The sequence below is a fragment of the Rhinopithecus roxellana genome, chromosome 15, assembly GCF_007565055.1.
Source record: "Rhinopithecus roxellana isolate Shanxi Qingling chromosome 15, ASM756505v1, whole genome shotgun sequence".
In the NCBI taxonomy this organism is placed as follows: Eukaryota; Metazoa; Chordata; class Mammalia; order Primates; family Cercopithecidae; genus Rhinopithecus; species Rhinopithecus roxellana.
This window is the reverse complement of record NC_044563.1, coordinates 77,696,851-77,714,782: the sequence shown is the minus strand read 5'-3', so window position 1 is coordinate 77,714,782 and position 17,932 is coordinate 77,696,851. Positions and strand designations below refer to the sequence as shown.

Below are 17,932 nucleotides of genomic sequence, written 5' to 3'. Positions count from 1 at the left end.
TTGTCTCCTCTTAGTGCCAGGAGTGTTCATTTGAGCAGTGGCCTAAGACGTGGTTCTCAGCCCTGAGCACAAAGCAGAACCTCCTGGAGGTCTGGGAAATGCAGGTTGCTGGGCTCCACTCCCCAGCCCTTCTGCTTCAACAGGTCTGAGGTGGGGGCCAAGAATGTTTATTTCTAAGCTGAGGGTCCAGCCTGGGTAATATAGTAAGACCCCATTTCTTAAAAAAAAAAAAAAAGAAAGAAAGAAAAAAAGGACGCATTATGTCGAATAAGTTCGCAGGTAATGCTGCTTGTCCAGGGAGCACCTTTGGGAATCATAGCACCAAGAGTCGCACCATTATCTGTGCAGGCAGGCCAAGGCTCAAGGAGATTAACTCATCCAGAACCATCTATCTGGAAAATAACAGAGTCTGGATCAAAATCTCTGAATCCTATACCCTTCCTGCTTCACCTTGTGCCTCCCTTTTGCTTGGGAGCAAGGTTGGATGCAGGAACAAGCGAGGCAGATGCAGGAGACTTTAGGAAGGTGTGTCCAGGGAACAGCTGTCCCAAGCCGGGGCCAGCCTGCCCCACCTAACGCTAAGCTCCCATGCACCGCCAGGCCCACCTCTGGCCTCTGTCCAAACACCACCTCCCTTGCCTCGTGGAGGCCCCTGGAATTTCCAACAGGGAGAGATCAGCATGGGCTATGGAGTCATTTTCAAAACAAAGGGGGAGAGGGGAGAAGAAAGTTTCCAGCAGCATTTGCTCAGCAGTTTTTCATACTTAATTAAGGCCCTCGTTAGCCTGTCAGATCCTGATCGTTTCCTGGCAATATTAGCACTCCTCCTGGGGTAGTCAAGGGCCCCTGCTTTAGCAACAGTGTCTTTTCCATAATTATATTACCTTCATTTTGTTCGAACGGACGATCTGTATTAGTTTATTACACTGGGTCCCTAATTACATGGTGCTTATATTTTTACACCTAAGTAATATGAAACAATAATCATTCTCAAAGAGGATCGTTAGGATGATGTATTATCATTTAAATGCTCATAAAAATTAGAGTTGCCTCTTGTGGGGCAATGGGATCTAATTACCTTCCAGCCAGTCTGTGCCTCCTTTCTCCCACTCGGAGCAAAGCAGACTCTGTCTTGCGCTTTGTCCCTAGCCCTCGGATGCCAGCAGGAAGTGCCACCAGAGTTCCCCTGAGCTGATGTGGATCTCGGGGGATAGGGTTTCGGAGGCCTGTCGTCTCAGGAGGGGCAGGCTGCACAGCGCCCCAGGGTGAGCCTCAGCTTAGACTCAAAGGTGGCTCTCAGAGGGACAGCGTGACCAGCAGGAGAAACACCTAAGCTGGTCTCAGAGAGTGTTTTCCCATCATCCAGGCCTTTTAGTGTGTTCGAGTACAAGGGCATGAGCGAAGGTTTAATGGTCCCAGAGGTCCCGAGGTCCCGGTGGAAGCTCCTCTCCTGCACCAGGGTTAGCTGAAGTCCTTTTCCCTTCTTTGCCTTCCCTTCAGCTTGGAACAAGGACACAGGAGCCCCTAGAACCAGGCCTTGGCCCAGACCCCTGGTCAGATGACACAGAGGGGCGGGCAGCCATCAGATGAGATGATGCATTGCAGACACCTCCAGGGCTGGCTTGGTGGCCTTCCAGGTCTGTCACGTTCATCACAGCAGGATTTCCCTGGGCTGTAGTGGCCCGCTGGGGAATTCCTAGGGGCTCATGCCCAGAGTTCATCACCTTCTTCCCCAGGATTTAACCACAACCAGGAATGTGCTACCCGGAGAACAAGGAACCAAGTCTGTAAAGATTTCTGTCTGCCCCAATCTCCAGGAAAGGAAACTCGGTTCACTTCCTGGCCTCCCTGCCCCAACTCTCACTCTCAGGGCCCTCGAGTCAGGAGGTCCCTCCACTTGTCTAACTGGATGCTCCTCTGGTTGGACCATGGAATCCAGCCTGGGACATAATTGCTGTACTATCACTCACACCTACGACTGACTGGACCCTTGGTTCTCCCCCCACCCCCTGCAGTGCCCAGCCAGCCCCCTGAGAACGTCCGGGCCCTGTCCATCACTTCTGACGTGGCCGTCATCTCCTGGTCGGAGCCCCCGCGCAGCACCCTCAATGGTGTCCTCAAAGGCTATCGGGTCATCTTCTGGTCCCTCTACGTGGATGGGGGTGAGTCTGCTGGGATGATGGCTGGGCCTCAGGGGAGAGGCACAGGGTCAGTGGGGTCTGCTCCCAGGTGTAGTTAGAGCTAAGCACCCTCCCACGGCATGACAAGGGGAAGTGCAGCCCCCTCTTCTCCACACAGGGAGGCCACAAGGGGACGATAATGGCTATAGGGGCCAGGGGATAGTGAGGAAGGGGCTCGGGATTCACTTGCACACCTCCGTGTTCAACTGAGGTCAGAGGCAGGGGCAAGGGGGGTGGTGGTACACAGGGTGGCATCTCTGGTGCGGGGTGGGAAGGAGACGCCCAGGTACTCCCAGACAACAGTGTGTGTTTGGGGAAGTATTGGGGGCATGAAAGGGGCAGATCAGCTTTTGTAGTTTCACGTGTTGATATTAGGCCTTTATGGCTGTGTGAGTCAGATACCAGCGGGGAATAGTCGGTACATTCAAATGGGGCGATCAAAGAGTTTAATGAAGGGACTGAGGAGGGAGGTGGGCACCTGGGGTGAGCATCAGCAGGAAGCCGTCAGCACCTAAGGCCAAGGGGGAAAGGGAGGAAGCAGGGCTACCAGAACCCAGGGAGAGCCTCCCTTGGCCAAACCCAGCTGGAGCCAAGCATGCAGCAAGGCGTGTTTTCTGTGCAAACAAGCTGCCCAGGACCCAGAGAAGGGCAGAGAGGTGCACACAGTGGAGCTGGGGGGTAGGAATGGCAAATGGAGAGAAACCAGTAAGATGGCCCAAACTTCTGAATGTCTTCCTCGCCCTGGAATGTGCAAACAGGTTTGAGTAGCATCCTACAGACACACCAAGCTCCCGCCACTGGTGTACACAGACCTTCATGCGACCTGGAGGCTTGTAGCTCACACAGGTCAGAGGACCAGCGTCCCAAATTATGGAAACATTCCACTGAAGGCCTTAGTCATCTCAATAGACCACAAAGGACTAAAATGAGTTTGCCCCCATTCTGGCTTCTGCCTCCCAGCCCCCTGGGCCCTCTCTTCTTTCCTGGAGGACCTTGGAATCCAGCTCACAGTCATTTGTCCAGTGCTACTACGGTCCCCTCTCCCATCCAGATTCTGCTCTGCCCAGACACTCTGTCGTAGGAAGCATCTTTCCCCACCACCACTTCCACTCTCTCCCACAAAAAGCAGAGGGCTCCAGCTCAGGTTGAGTTCCCTGAAGGTCTCCCCAATTCTTTTGCTGTGCAGTGCCAGGCCACGCTGCTCACAATGTGACCTCATTACATTCATATTCATGTGGAACCAGGTAAAGGGTGGTTCCCTGTTTTCCAGAACTCGCTTCCTCTTTTCCAAGCCTGTGGGCTTCTCCAGCGTAGCCCTTAAGGAATGTATTGGCCTCGGTAATCCCCAAAGACCAGCTGGACACTTGACCACTCTGCCCTCTTCCTGCCCTTTCTCTGGCTCCAGTCCTGGACAGGCCAGCCTGGTTTTTGACTCCAGGAGAGGAAGGCCCTGCTGCTCCGGCCTCTGGGGGTCCTCCTGCACTGACCTGGAGTCTTCTCACGCTGGGCACAGCCTTCTCATCCTCTGGATCCTGGCAGCACTGCTTTCCCTGGCCAGGCCCTCTTCCTTGGCCTTTTGCCTGCCCTGGACCATCCACGAGGTGCTGGGAGGGGGGTCTCCAGGAACTCATGTCTACAAGGCTGGTCCTCGGCCTGTTACTGGACCTGTCTTTCTGAAAGCTCAGCAGTCCTAGTGGGAGGCTCCAGAGTCTGTCCCTTTTCCTCCTCTTACAACTCTGGCCCTCGTGGGACCGTCTCCCTAAGCTCCTCCTTAGAGTCTATGAGAAGGTCCTTGCAGGGCCGGGACGCTGGGTCCTCCCTAAGCCTCAGGAGTGTCCCAGCTCTTTGTGGCTGAGGCTATGGGCTCCACCAGCCTCACCCAGGCTTTCTGTGCAGGGAATGGCTGGGTGTCTCCAACGGTGGGGAGAAGGCAGATGGGTCACTCAGCCCCTTAACCCAACTGGGAGTCCACGGTGCTGGCCCAGGAGTAGTCAGAGGCAAGAGAGGCAGCCTTAGCCTGTCACACGTCATCCTCAGGTCGATAACTACCCAGGGCGGTCTGGCGGCCCAAGGCGGGCTGGGCAGCAGGAGGAGTGGCTGCTGAGCTGTGCCTCCTGGACGGGACCTCCTCTATCCAGGTCCAAGCCACTCCAGGCTCTCCCATGGGAAGGGAGTTGGGTAGTGGGAGGGAGAAGTGTTGCTTGGAGAGATGGAGAGAGAGAGGTGTTTTAAAGAGCATGTCAAGGTGAAATTGGTGCAAAGTCAACTGAGGCCGGGTCCAGGCCAGCATCTGCCGCTCGCCCTCACTGGGCCCTTAGAGAGACGTGGCCTAGGGGCAGTGGCCCACATCTGCTTCTGGGTACCTCAAGGTGAAAAACCCTCTAGTCCTCACCCCCATGGAGTTGAGAGCTGAGCCTGTGCAGTAGGTGTGAGCAGAGCCCAGGCAGCAGGGGTAGAAGCAGGGGCCACAGCCTGATGGAGCTGGGCCCTCAGAGTTTGCTGGTCTCTGGCAGAGTGGGGCGAGATGCAGAATATCACCACCACGCGGGAGCGGGTGGAGCTGCGGGGCATGGAGAAGTTCACCAACTACAGCGTCCAGGTGCTGGCCTACACCCAGGCTGGGGACGGCGTGCGCAGCAGCGTGCTCTACATCCAGACCAAGGAGGACGGTGAGTCCAGGCCTCTCCTCGGGACAGGCTGGTCCTGCTGCCCACTGCTCACCCCTAACCCCACCCCAGGAGGCAGGGTGAGAGCAGGGTACTGTCCTTTCTCCTGCCCTTTGAGCCATTGGAGGGTGGCCTTGAGGACTCTGGAGAAATGCTCTAGGATTCATGCACGAGCAGATAAGCAACGTGAACCTCCCTGCACCTCCCCCCGCCTCCCCACACACACCTGCTCTCTGAAGCATTGAATCAGAGGCCAGAGAAACCCTCTCCCCCACCCCAAGGGCATTCTGTCTGTGGCATCTGCTCCCCTGACAGGTTCAGCCTGCTTTCCTCTGGATACAGATGTTGGGGCTGGAGGGGAGCAGGAGCGTCGCTCAGCACATCCCAGGTTATGGACTTCATGGTCACCCCACAGAGGTGGGCTCTGGGCTCCTGCCTCCAGCCCTGCCACTTTCTTCCCCTCCCAGTCCCAGCTCTATCACTTAGTTGTTTCATAGGTGAGTGCTCTGGGCTGGGCCGGGTGCCCTGTTACTAGAAGAGGTGTGACAAGCGACTGGCACACAGCAGGCACAGAAGCAGAAGACATCCTTGGCATGATGGCTTCCTCCCCACTCACCCTTAGATTTTGCAAGGGATATGGAGACCCAGAGCCTAGGTCCTACCCAAACAATTTGGCTGAAGGCACTGGAAGGGTTTAATGTGTTGAAAGGAGTGACTCAGGCTGGGAGTGGTGGTGGAGAAGCTGCCATTGTTGCCCAGTGCCTGGTGACTGGACCAGCTCCCAGCTCAGCTTAATCTCCCGGCTCTCCCTCCCTCTCCCCCTACAGCAGGCCCCATCTCCCCTTAAGCTGTGAGCAATTCAATATTTACCAACTTGCCTGCCCTACTTTTCCTATCATTAATCCTCCCATCAAGGCCTCCTGGGACAGCTCTGGGCAAAGCCACCTGCTCCAGTGTGGAGACTGAGCTGAGCTGGCATCTAGAGCCTGGTCCCATCTGAGGCCTCAGGGCCACATTCAGACACCTTTTGGCTTCCAGAAATGAGCCCCTGGGGCCCCCAGGCTTCTTCTTGCCCCCTAGTCTGATGCAAGGCCTACGCCATAAGCACCTCTACCTGTTTAACTGATCAAGGCAAGGCCCTATGAGGAATGCAGAGGTCTAGGAGCATCACCCTTCCCTGCAAGGAGCCTTCAGCCCTCTGCCCAGAGCCACACATGGTTATACACAGCAGGAGCCCAGGCCCAAAGAAGCACTGCCCCTCACCTTCGGAAGGCAGCACTGCAGCACGGAAAAGGCGCTGGTAAATACAGCAGAAGTACATGCCCCCAGCCTGGCATTCATGGGGAAGTCACTTAGCCTTCCTGAACCCCAGTTTCCTCATGATAAAATGGGGAGAGTGGTACCTCATCAAGTACTAGTACTACATCTAAAATGTCAAGTACTAGCAAACAGCAGTTGCTTTATGGCTACCAAGGTGCTGGCAAGGAAATGATTGCTTCAGGCCAGATGCAGTGGCTCACACCTGTAATCCCAGCACTTTGGGAAGCCGAGGGGGGGGTGGATCACCTGAGGTCAGGAGTTCGAGACCAGCCTGGACAACATGGGGAAACTCTGTCTTTACTAAAAATACAAAAATTAGCCGAGTGTGGTGGTGGGCACCTGTAATCCCAGCTACTCGGGAGGCTGAGACACGAGAATCACTTGAACCTGGGAGGCGGAAGTTGCAGTGAGCCGACATCATAGCACTGCACTCCAGCCTGGGTGACAGAGCAAGATTCCATCTCAAAAAAAAAAAAAAGAAAGAAAGAAAAGAAAGGAAGCAGCATCAGAGCCTCCAAGAGGAAGCCCAGGCCACAAAGAACCCAGTGTCGGATGAGGTCTCATCCAGAACAGCAGTCATAATATGACTTAACCTGCCCAAGAGCCCCAGGAGGGAGGCATTATTTCCATGTTATAGGGGAGAAAACTGAGGCCTCCAGAGTGAAAGCTACTTTCCAAATGCTACTCAACTAACCGGGAACAAATCCAGGCTTTCTTGTCTCCACATACTTTATCCTTTCCATCAAACTACTTGTGTCTGTTAGGAAGCTGTTTGTTGTGAAAGCCAGCGAAAACAGATTTCAGCCATAAGCACATTTATTATCACACATAGCAAGAAGTCCTGAGTAGGACAGCTCCAGGGTTGGTTAAGTCAGTGGTTCCCAGCCTTCTGTTCTGCCATCCTCTGAATATCAGCTGCCCCTGCTAGGATTTCAAGATGGCTGCAGCCCTAGGGATCACACCAGACAAGACAGAGTTCAGACTAAGAAGAGGGAGTCTCTTCCTGTGGGCATGCCTCTCTTGGGAGTCAAAGTAACTTTCCCAGAAACCCCCTCAACAGACTTATCCTCATTTCCCATTGGCCAGAGTGGGACCACATGCCTCTTGCTAAGCCAGTCACCAAACAGCAAATTGAATTATCATGGCCAATTTACCCCAAGCACAACACACCCTCTAGTGTAGGTAGCAGAGACAGCTGTCTCTGAAGTGTGGAGGAACATAGGTACCTAAGCAAAAGTGAGGTTCTATTTGCAAGGACCAGGAAGGAAGAGCAGAGGGTAGCAGTCAACTCTGCCTGTCCTCCACAGACACCCCACCTCCACCAGGCTCTCCCGTTCATAGGTGGAAGTTATTACAGTTATTGCTCAGTCGGCATGGAAAGCAGACAGGTCTGTGGTCCAATGCCAGCCCTGGTGTGGGAGCTTGTGCAAATATCCTCATCTGAAGACACCATGACCCCACCCTCAGGATTTTTAATTTTTCTAAAGGAAAAACAATATCAGCAAATTTAGAAAAAAGCAAAAGAAATTTAAAAGAACAAAATGCAAACATAAATTCAGGTTTATTTACTGAGTCCAGATCTCTTAGTCCGAGCATGATTTCAGGCTGGCTTGGCTGGACCCAGTTAATGAGCTCCAGTGCTGACTCCTCAGCCTCCCTCTGTGAATACCAAACCTAGCAATATGACCTCCAAGTGCAAAGTTGACTTGGATTTTAGACCACTTTAAAGACCTTTAACTGAGGCATGACTAGACCCACGTTTTAGGAAGGTAATTCTTGTTGATGGCAGGCAAAGGGTGAGTAATAAGGACTAGTGTCAGAGAGACCGGTTAGAACCTGTCGAGGTAGAGACGAGGAAATTATGTACTAGGGCAGCAGCACTGAGGATGAACGGCAGTGACAAGTTTAGAGAAACATATCAGAGGAGTTCTACCTCCAGCAAGGGTGGATTGGGTAACTTAAACTCACTCTTCTTCTTGCTGAAGACAGCTAGGAAATATGGACAAACTACTTTTCAGAATACCTGTTGAAGGCATCAGAAAGCTAGCAGGAGAGTGAAGAATCATTAGGCCGGGATCCAGGGGAAAACAGAGGCCCCAGAGGTGAGCCTGACATTTGGAGCAGCTCCTTCCCTAAGGGACATGTGCTGAATCTGGAGGCAGTGGCCAAGGAGCTGAACAGCACTAGAAAGACATGAACTGGAAGTCAAGGCCTGCCAGGATGTGGGGGTCTGTCTGGTGAATCCCCCTCACTTAGAGTTGAGACCATGAAGGGTGGCACTCTAAGGATAAAAGTGGACCAAAAGCAGACAGTTCACCTTCAAATCATCCCAATACTGGAAGTTGAATTGAAGTTACCCCAGAATGCTAGTGCCCAGATTGCAGGTGGCCTATCAGGAGCAAACACGAATCCTCTCTTTAGGAAGATAACATCAGCAGATGCCACAAATTATTTCTACAAACTATTTTGCAAATGCTGTGTCTGGCACACAGTAAAAAATAATGGACAGGAACAAAAACATGAACAAAAAAAAAAAAAAAACATGAACAAAAGCCAGCAGGGAAAAAAAGATAAGAGCAACAGACCCGCAAAGGTTTCAAACTTGGGTCTTATCAAACATGAACTTTAAGATAATTATGTTTGACAAGATTGAAAACTTCAGAGAATTGGAAACTATCAAATGGAAAATCTAGGGGAAAAGACCCTAATACTTGAAATTAACTCAGTTGATGAGTTTAATAACACATTAAACATAGTTGAAGATATAACTTGTGAATTGGAATATAGGCAGAAGAAAATATCCAGATGTAGCACAGAAAGACAAATAGATGGAAAATTAAAACAGCAGGTAAGAAACATTGAACTTCAGTGTGTATACAGATCACTTGGGGATCATGTTAAAATTCAGATCCTGATTTGGCAGGTCTCAGGTGGAACCTCAGATTTGGAATTTCTAATATGCTCCCAGGTGATGCTGGTAATTATCCACAGACCACATTCCAAGTATCAAGGACACAGAGGATGCAGTAAGAAGAAGAAATCCCAAAGAAGAAGAGACAGAGAATGAAGTGGAAGATAAAATGTCTGAAAATGTTTCAAAACTGATGAAAGATATCAAGCCACAAATTCAAGAAGCTTTACAAACTCTATTGTCACACATTAAAGAAATCCGCACTTGGGGAGGCTGAGGTGGGTGAATCACGAAGTCAGGAGTTCAAGACCAGCCTGGCCAAGATGGTGAAACCCTGTCTCTACTAAAAATACAAAAAATTAGCTGGGTGTGGTGGCAGGTGCCTGTAATCCTAGCTAGTCGGGAGGCTGAGCCAGAGAATTGCTTGAACCCGGGAGGCAGAGGTTGCAGTGAGCCGAGATTGTGCCACTACACTCCAGCCTGGGTGACAGAGGGAGACTCCATCTCAAAAAGTAAATAAATAAATAAAATAAATCCACACCTAAGCATATCATATGAAAGCTGATAAAGAAAACAAATCTTAAAAGCAACCAAAGGAGAAAAAACTGATCACTCCAAAGAATGAGCAATAAGATTTTGGCTAACTTGTCAGAGACAATGGAAACCAGAAAAAAAGACAATGATTTGTTTGTATATATATAAAATATATAAGGGAAACAGTTACCAACCTATGATATTATACCTAACAAAACTATTCTTCATGAAGATGAAATAAAGACATTTTCAGACAAATAAAAACTGAGAGAATGTACCACCAACATACCTATACCTGCCCTAGAGAAATATCAGAGGATGTTCTTTTTTTTTTTTTTTTTTGAGACGGAGTCCGGCTCTGTCGCCCAGGCTGGAGTGCAGTGGCCGGATCTCAGCTCACTGCAAGCTCTGCCTCCCGGGTTTACGCCATTCTCCTGCCTCAGCCTCCCCAGTAGCTGGGACTACAGGCGCCCGCCACCTCGCCCAGCTAGTTTTTTGTATTTTTTTTTTAGTAGAGACGGGGTTTCACCGTGTTAGTCAGGATGGTCTCGATCTCCTGACCTCATGATCCACCCACCTCGGCCTCCCACAGTGCTGGGATTATAGGCTTGAGCCACCGCGCCCGGCCGATATTCTTTAACTAGAAGGAAAATGATCGTAGAAGGAAGCTCAGTGATGCAGCAAGTAAAGGCAGAGCAATTAAATGGTGAATGTATGGGTAAATCTAAATTGATATTGGCAGCATAAAACAGCAATGATGATGATGATGTATAATATAGAATTAAAATAAACAACAATGGGGTTGGACATGGTGGCTCATGCCTGAAATCCCAGCATTTTGGGAGGCCGAGGTGGGTGGATCACTTGAGGTCAAGAGTTCGAGACCAGCCTGGCCAACATGGTGAAACCCTGTCTCTACTAAAAATACAAAAAGTAACCTGGCGTCGTGGTGGGCACTCATAGTCCCAGTTACTTAGGAGGCTGAGGCAGGAGAATCGCTGGAACCTGGAAGGCAGAGGTTGTAGTGAATGAGCCGAGACCACATCACTACACTTCAGCCTGGGCAACAGAGTGAGAGTCTGTATCAAAAAAATAAAAATGAAGTGAAATAAAATACACAACAATGGCAAGGTTGGGACAGGGTAAATGGAAGCTCTAAGGTCATTGCATTGTCTAAGAAGAAAAGTGCCCATTGATATTAGACTTTGGTAAACTAAAAATTCATGTTGTAATCTATTGTAGAACCACTAAAAGTAGTGAAAGACTGTGTAATAGTCAAGCTAATAGACGGAGGAAAATAGAATATTTTTCATTTGACTTAATTAAAAGAAGCCACAAAAGAAAAGAAAAAGAAAAAATGAAGATAGGATAGATGAGACAAATAGAAAGTATTTAGTAAGATAGTATATTTAAACCCAAATATAACAGTAATTGCATTAAAGATAAATTAACTAAATCCTCCAACTAAAAGATAAAGACTGTCAGTCAGGATGGTAGGTGAAAACCAATGCCCAAATATGTGCTGTTTACAGGAGATGTATAAAACATAAGGGTATACCAGCCATCCCACTACTGGGTATATACCCAAAGGATTATAAATCATGCTGCTATAAAGACACATGCACTTGTATGTTTATTGCGGCACTATTCACAATAGCAAAGACTTGGAATCAACCCAAATGTCCATCTGTGACAGACTGGATTAAGAAAATGTGGCACAGAAAACCAAACACCGCATGTTCTCACTCATAGGTGGGAACTGAACAATGACATCACTTGGACTCGGGAAGGGGAACATCACACACCGGGGCCTATCATGGGGGGCGTGGGGAGGGATTGCATTGGGAGTTATACCTGATATAAATGATGAATTGATGGGTGCTGACGAGTTGATGGGTGCAGCACACCAACATGGCACAAGTATACATATGTAACAAACCTACATGTTATGCACATGTACCCTAGAACTTAAAGTATAATAAAAAAAAAAATTAAAACAAAAAAAGCATAAGGGTATAGAAAGGTTCAACATGAATGGAAAAAATAAGATATATCATGCAAACTGTCTAATAGAAAGCTGGAATATTAGTGTCAGACATACTATAAGGCAAAAAGAATTAGTAGAGATAAAGAGGAATACTTTGTTCTGATAAAAGACTCAATTTACTAGGCAAATAAAGCAATTCTAAATTTGAATGTACTGAATAATATAACCTCAAAATATATAAACGCAAAAACTGATGAATTACAAGGAGAAAGAGACAAATTCACAACCACAGTGGAAGATTTTGATACACCTCTTTCAATAATTGATATGAAAAAACGTGTGCAAGCATGGAGATTTGAACACTCCAATTAGTGTACTTACCCCAGTGGCCATCCATGGACTCCTTTACCCCACAGCTGCAGAGACATCCAGCAGAAGTGACACACAGGGCTGTGTAGCAGGGAGGACAGGTGGAGTCAAGGACAATTCCCAGGTTCTAGAATCAGGCCCCCAGAAGGATGATGATGCTGTATCTAGTTATTTTATTTAGCCCCAAGTGATTGACTGGAAAGAAAACATTGAGGTAGGTGCCATCAGCTGAGAGGTGAGAGACAGAATGCAAAAATAATAATTGTTACAATTTATTGAGTGTCTTATGCAATAGGCACTGTGCTAGCTGCTTTATTTTATTTTATTTTATTTTATTTTTGAGACAGAGTCTTGCTCTGTTGCCCAGGCTGGAGTGCAGTGGCGTGAACTCAGCTCACTGCAACCTCTACCTCCTGGGTTCAAGTGATTCTCCTGCCTCAGCCTCCCTAGTAGCTGGGATTACAAGCACACACCACCATGCCCAGCTAAGTTTTGTATTTTTTGTAGAGACAAGGTTTCACCAGGCTGGTCTCGAACTCCTGACCTCAGGGGATCCGCCCGCCTCGGCCTCCCAAAGTGCTGGGATTTCAGGCATGAGCCACCACGCCTGCCCAGTACTTTAATTAGCACTAATTCTCACTACAACCTTTCAATACAGTTCTTATATCCATTGTATAAATGGGGACACTGAGGCTCAGATAGGTAAAATAAATTGAATAGGATGCTATCACTGTCCTCAAAAGATCATAAAAGCTTCTAGAAGGAAAACAAGTACACAACCATACAATGGAGAGAAGAGGATAGGGAGTGTGAGCTGAGAACAGGAAGCTTCCAGTCTCCCAGGCAGAGTCCTGGGGTCCCAGCTAGGTGAGACAGGCCCAGAGAGGAGGGCAAGGGGAGATCAGAGTCCGTAAGAGTTGGAGTCCACTTCAGATGGATTTCCTAGTCACTTCTAAGGTAGACTTTCTTCCAGAAAGGACGACCCAGCCAGCACTCCAAGGACAAGGCCCTGGGCTCATGCCAGAAAACAGGCTGTGGTTCCAGCTTCAAGAAACTCACAGGCCAAAAAGGAAAGTGACAGTTGCTGGGTGTTTTCCCCCTAAAAACACACTTACAGTTAGTAAGGGGGTGAGGGTCAGGGGTTAAGGTCAGAGGGATCAAGATGAATTCCTCATAGGTTCTGTTTCTCTTTTGCCTATCGTAAGTCCTTGGTTCTGGCCAAACAGTTCTGAAGCTGGCACTCCAAGGGCCTCCATTTCAGAGACTTTGTTACAATTCCAAAATGATCATTTTCTTCTCCTACCTGTTTATCATGCTGGACAGACTCTCCCCCTCTAAACCACAGCTCAAGGATGGCAGCTTCAAGAAGCTCTCCCAGATTGATCTGCCTCCCTCTCCCAACCCTGTCATTTTCCCCAAAGGCTGTGCTCCTGCTTTCTCTCAACTGACCAGGCCTTCTCCCTGCTCAGTTCCAGGTCCCCCTGCTGGCATCAAAGCTGTCCCTTCATCAGCTAGCAGTGTGGTTGTGTCTTGGCTCCCCCCTACCAAGCCCAACGGGGTGATCCGCAAGTACACCATCTTCTGTTCCAGCCCCGGGTCTGGGCAGCCGGTAAGTGAGTTCAGGGCCAGATGCTGAAGGGGATGGAAGGAAAGAAAAGGGACCCTGTAGATCAGCTGGCTTCCAGACCAAACTCTGAAGCTGCCTGTGTCTGAGCTTCTGCCTGGATTCATAGATAAGAATGGGGACTGGTCACCCAGAGTGGCCGAAGCCTTACTCAGTGTCCAGCTTGGGTCAGTCCTCTGTTCCAGAGGCCACAAGATGGTCACAAGCACTGGAGGCTCCTTTGAGTCAGGTGGGTCATGCCCAACCAGGCAGGGTGGAAGGGAGGTCAGCCTCAGCTCTCCTGCTCTGGCTCACAGAGGAAGCTCCCAGCAGGTCCCCAGACTGGTCTGTGGCCTCTGGGAATGAACCGTCTTTCAACACGGTTGGACTGGGCGTGGAGGAGCTGTTGGAGCTCTGCCCTGCATGAGTGCCTCTGCATGGAGCAAGCTGAGGGAGAAGGAAAGATGGGGGAAGGCTGAGAGAAGGCACAGGCATCTCTGGGCCAGGGCCTGGGCTCAGGCGAGAGGAGAGAATTGAGAGTCTGCAGTATCTGCCCTAACCCTCGGAGCAGAGGGGGCAGCCCCCAGGCCAGACATAGGGCAGGGGGCTAGCCCCGCCCTTCCACTGATGCTGGGAGGGTCCCCACAGAGAGGGAAGGGAGGATGGGGATGGATGCAGTGGGATATGCACCTATATCCCATCATATGCATTTTTCCCTCTGCCTCTTTCATCATCTCCAGCCAGTCAACCACAAAGTCCTGCTGAATGACTACTATAGAGCATGCCTGTTCTAGGTACGGGAGCAGGAGCAGATACCTGCCTTCAAGGGGCTTCCAGTCTAGTGGAGGTGGGTGGCAGAGGGGAGCACACTAGAGGGGCAGGAGTACTCTCAGGAAGATGTGCCCAGGGCTGGAAGCAAGGAGCAGAAGCCTGCTCCTCCCTCCATCAACAACTGGGTATCAGCCTGAGATCTGCAGATGAGCTTCTGGCCGCCAGGAAAGCTGCCCTGAAATTGCTCAGTAATTGTGTCATCATCTCCTCCTATACTCTCTGCTTTCCTGTGGTCTTTCTGAATTACCCTGTGAGTGGTAGGTGGCCCAGCTCCCCGCCAGTGAGGCCAGAGTTCTGTTACCAGAGGGGAAGCCCACTGACTGTGGCCCCTCCTCTCCATCCTCACGGCCACTATCTCACATGCAGCAAAGTGCATACACGTCATCACTGTACACCTCCGCGAATTTTCACAACCCACCCAAGCAGCAGCGCCCAGAGCACGGAACAGGACATTACAACACCCTGAATCCCCATGCCCTCCTCCAGCCCCCACTTGGCCCTCCTCCCGGGTAACCATCATCCTGACCTCAATAGCATAGATTAGTGCTGCTTCTTTTTGTACTTTGTATAAATGGAGTCATACCATTTGTCCAGGTTTTTATCCAACATTATTTTGAATTCCTGAATTTCATTTGCAATGTTGTGTGTGGTTATAGCTCATTCATTCTTCTGTCTAGTTTTTGTGTGCATACCTTACAATTATTAATCCATTGTGCTAGCCATTAGTATCCATTGTTGGAAGGCTTTGGGGCAGTTTTCAGTTTGGAACTCTTCAAATGGCGCTGCTGTGAACATTCCTGAATGTGTCTCTGGCTGCTCATGGGCCTGGGTCTCTGTCAGGTGTGCACCTAGGAGAGGCAGCGCTAGGTCACAGGGTCTGCAGGTGTTCCCTGAGAACAGCCTGCCATTGTTGGGTGCTCATGCCAGTCACACCCCCACTCACAGGGGATAAGAGTTCCAGGGACCCCACATTGGTGCAGACACTTGGTGTTTTTTGGGCAATGCTTTCAGCCCTGTGTTCTGCTCTGTTTTCCCGTCTCCCCTCGACTCTGCCACACACACACACACACACAAGGTTCTCAGGACACTGAGCTGTTCACAATTCTGGACAACACTGTGCCTCTTCACACCTCCACACCTTTGCCCCTGTGGTTCCTCCTGTGGGCAACCATGCCATGGGTTCCTCCTGTGGCATGCTTCTCACCCCCGTCAGACACTGAACACATTTGAAGGCAGTCACTGTTCATATATCTGTCTTCCACCCTGGTCTCTGAGGCCCCCATGAGGACAGGGGCAGCATCTTTTCATCTTTGGGCCCCAGAGGCTGAGCACTATACCTGGAACATCCTGGTCATGGAATACATGTTCTATGAACAATGAATCAGTAGCAGCCTGGCAATTCTATAGCCTCAGATACTGGGCAAGCTTCCTTTCCTTAATTGGTGGGAGAGGGTAGTCATTCTCTAGCTTGGACTTTTGCAGTCATTTCCTCCTCTGATAATGAAGTCTTTCCAAGGGCTTTGTGTCCAGGAGCCACGCCTCCTCGCTAACTCAGGCTTCAGGGTTCCTCTCCTGGGCTCCAGAACAGAGCTCCTGGTTCCCTCCCCTCCTCCTGCTGCTGGAGACATTGGGACCCTCCCTCCATCTTCTTCATGTCTTGCAATTTCCCATCAGACAGTATCACACAAGTCCTGCTGATGTGATGAGAGCTTCAGTTCAGCCCTGTAGGGGAACTGGGGGCAAAGGCTAGGGAAAAACTGAACTTAGTGAGGGACCTGGGGACCTGGGGACCTAACCACTGTGTGTGACATGATCACTTTGCACAAATATATTCCAAATTCCAAACAAAGTCACAAACTCATTTATGAAAGACAGCTCTGGGAGAGGGTGCTAGGGATGAGGGCACACACGTGTATCAATGACAGTGCAAAACCGTGGCATGAGCCTGGAGTTATAGGCAGATACCTGAGACTGTGTGTGCTCACACATGCTTGCAGGAGCAGATGAACCAGTACCTGTGGCATCCTCAGAAAAGACTGTGTATGGCCTTGACTCTAGGGGAGTTACCCCTGGGGACAGCCACAGCTGCATTGAATCCTGGTAGACATTTTACTAATAATATAATACATTTTTCACTGATTATAAAAATAATGCAATTTTATTATAGAAAATCTGTAAAACATATAAAAGAATAAAGAGGAAAGTAAAAATTACTTCTACTCTTACTTCCTACAGATAAACACTGCTGATGTTTTGGTATATAGTCTTCCAGTCTTTGATCTGTACATATAGTACAGGTTTTGAGGTGCTTCATTAAACCAAATTAAAATAATATCATACATAATGTAATGAAATCTGCTTTTTTCATGGAATACCTGTTGATGCTTTCCTACACCATCAGATACTCTTCTAAAACATTGCTTCGTGTGTGTGTGACGGAGCCCTGCTCTGTCGCCCAGGCTGGAGTGCAGTGGCACCATCTCAGCTCGCTGTAACCTCCACCTCCTGGGTTCAAGTGATTCTCCTGCCTCAGCCTCTCAGGCAGCTGAGATTACAGGCACACACCATCACGCCTGGCTAATATTTGTATTTTTGTAGAGGCAGGGTTTCACCATGTTGGCCAGGCTGGTCTTGAACTCCTGACCTCAGTGATCCACCCGCCTCGGCCTCCCAAAGTGCTGGGATTACAGGCATGAGCCACCACACCTGACCTAAAACATGATCTTGAATGGCTGTTTACAGAATCTATTTAACCAGTCTCCCATTATTCTATATTTAATGTGTCCTTCAAATTTTCACCATTATAAATTATGCTTCAATGAGCATCCTTCACAGAAGTCTTTAAGCACATATTTTCATATTTTCTTAGGGTACATTTCCATAGGAATTCCTGGGTCACGAAGAGTGTAAATATTCTTAAAGTTCTGCATACAGATTTACAAATTGCCCTTCAGAGCATTTGCACCCATGTATGTTTCCACCAGCAGGGGGAGTGGCCAGCAGCATTGTCCTTTGCACCTATGCTGATCCCACATTTGTTTTCTGTTTTGTTCTGCTTTGTTTTTGTTAGATGGATTTTTTATAAATGTGCCTTATTTTAAAGTACCTTTCTTTGGTTACTAGTTAGGTTTTATATGTTTATTGGCTATATTTTTCTTCTTTGGGTAATTGTCAATTTACATCCTTTGTCCAGATTTCTATTTGGGTTTCTCATGTTTTTCTTATTGATTTATAAGTGTTCTTTACATATTAAGGATAATAGCCATTTTCTGTCATATAAGTTGCAAGTTTCTGCCAATTCATTGCTTGCCTCTTGATTCTGGTTTTTGGTTTTGTTTGTTTTTTTGTTTGTTTTTGAGACAGAGCTTCGCTCTTATTGCCCAGGCTGGAGTGCAATGGCATGATCTCAGCTCACTGCAGCTTCCACCTCCCAGGTTCAAGCAATTCTCCTGCCTCAGCCTCCCAAGTAGCTGGGATTATAGGCATGCATCACCACCCCTGGCTAATTTTGTATTTACTATAGTAGAGAGG

The 17,932-nt window shown here is 49.0% G+C and overlaps 1 protein-coding gene across 1 annotated transcript in view; it reads left to right on the top strand.

Moving 5' to 3' along the window:
* Positions 1-17,932, top strand: part of DSCAML1 (DS cell adhesion molecule like 1) — a 378,285-nt gene that overhangs the window by 341,361 nt on the left and 18,992 nt on the right. Inside the window, exons 18-20 of the mRNA XM_030918019.1 lie at positions 2,016-2,162; positions 4,694-4,849; positions 13,437-13,576. Of these exons, the coding sequence (XP_030773879.1) occupies positions 2,016-2,162; positions 4,694-4,849; positions 13,437-13,576 (443 nt within the window). The remainder of the gene's footprint in view (positions 1-2,015; positions 2,163-4,693; positions 4,850-13,436; positions 13,577-17,932) is intronic.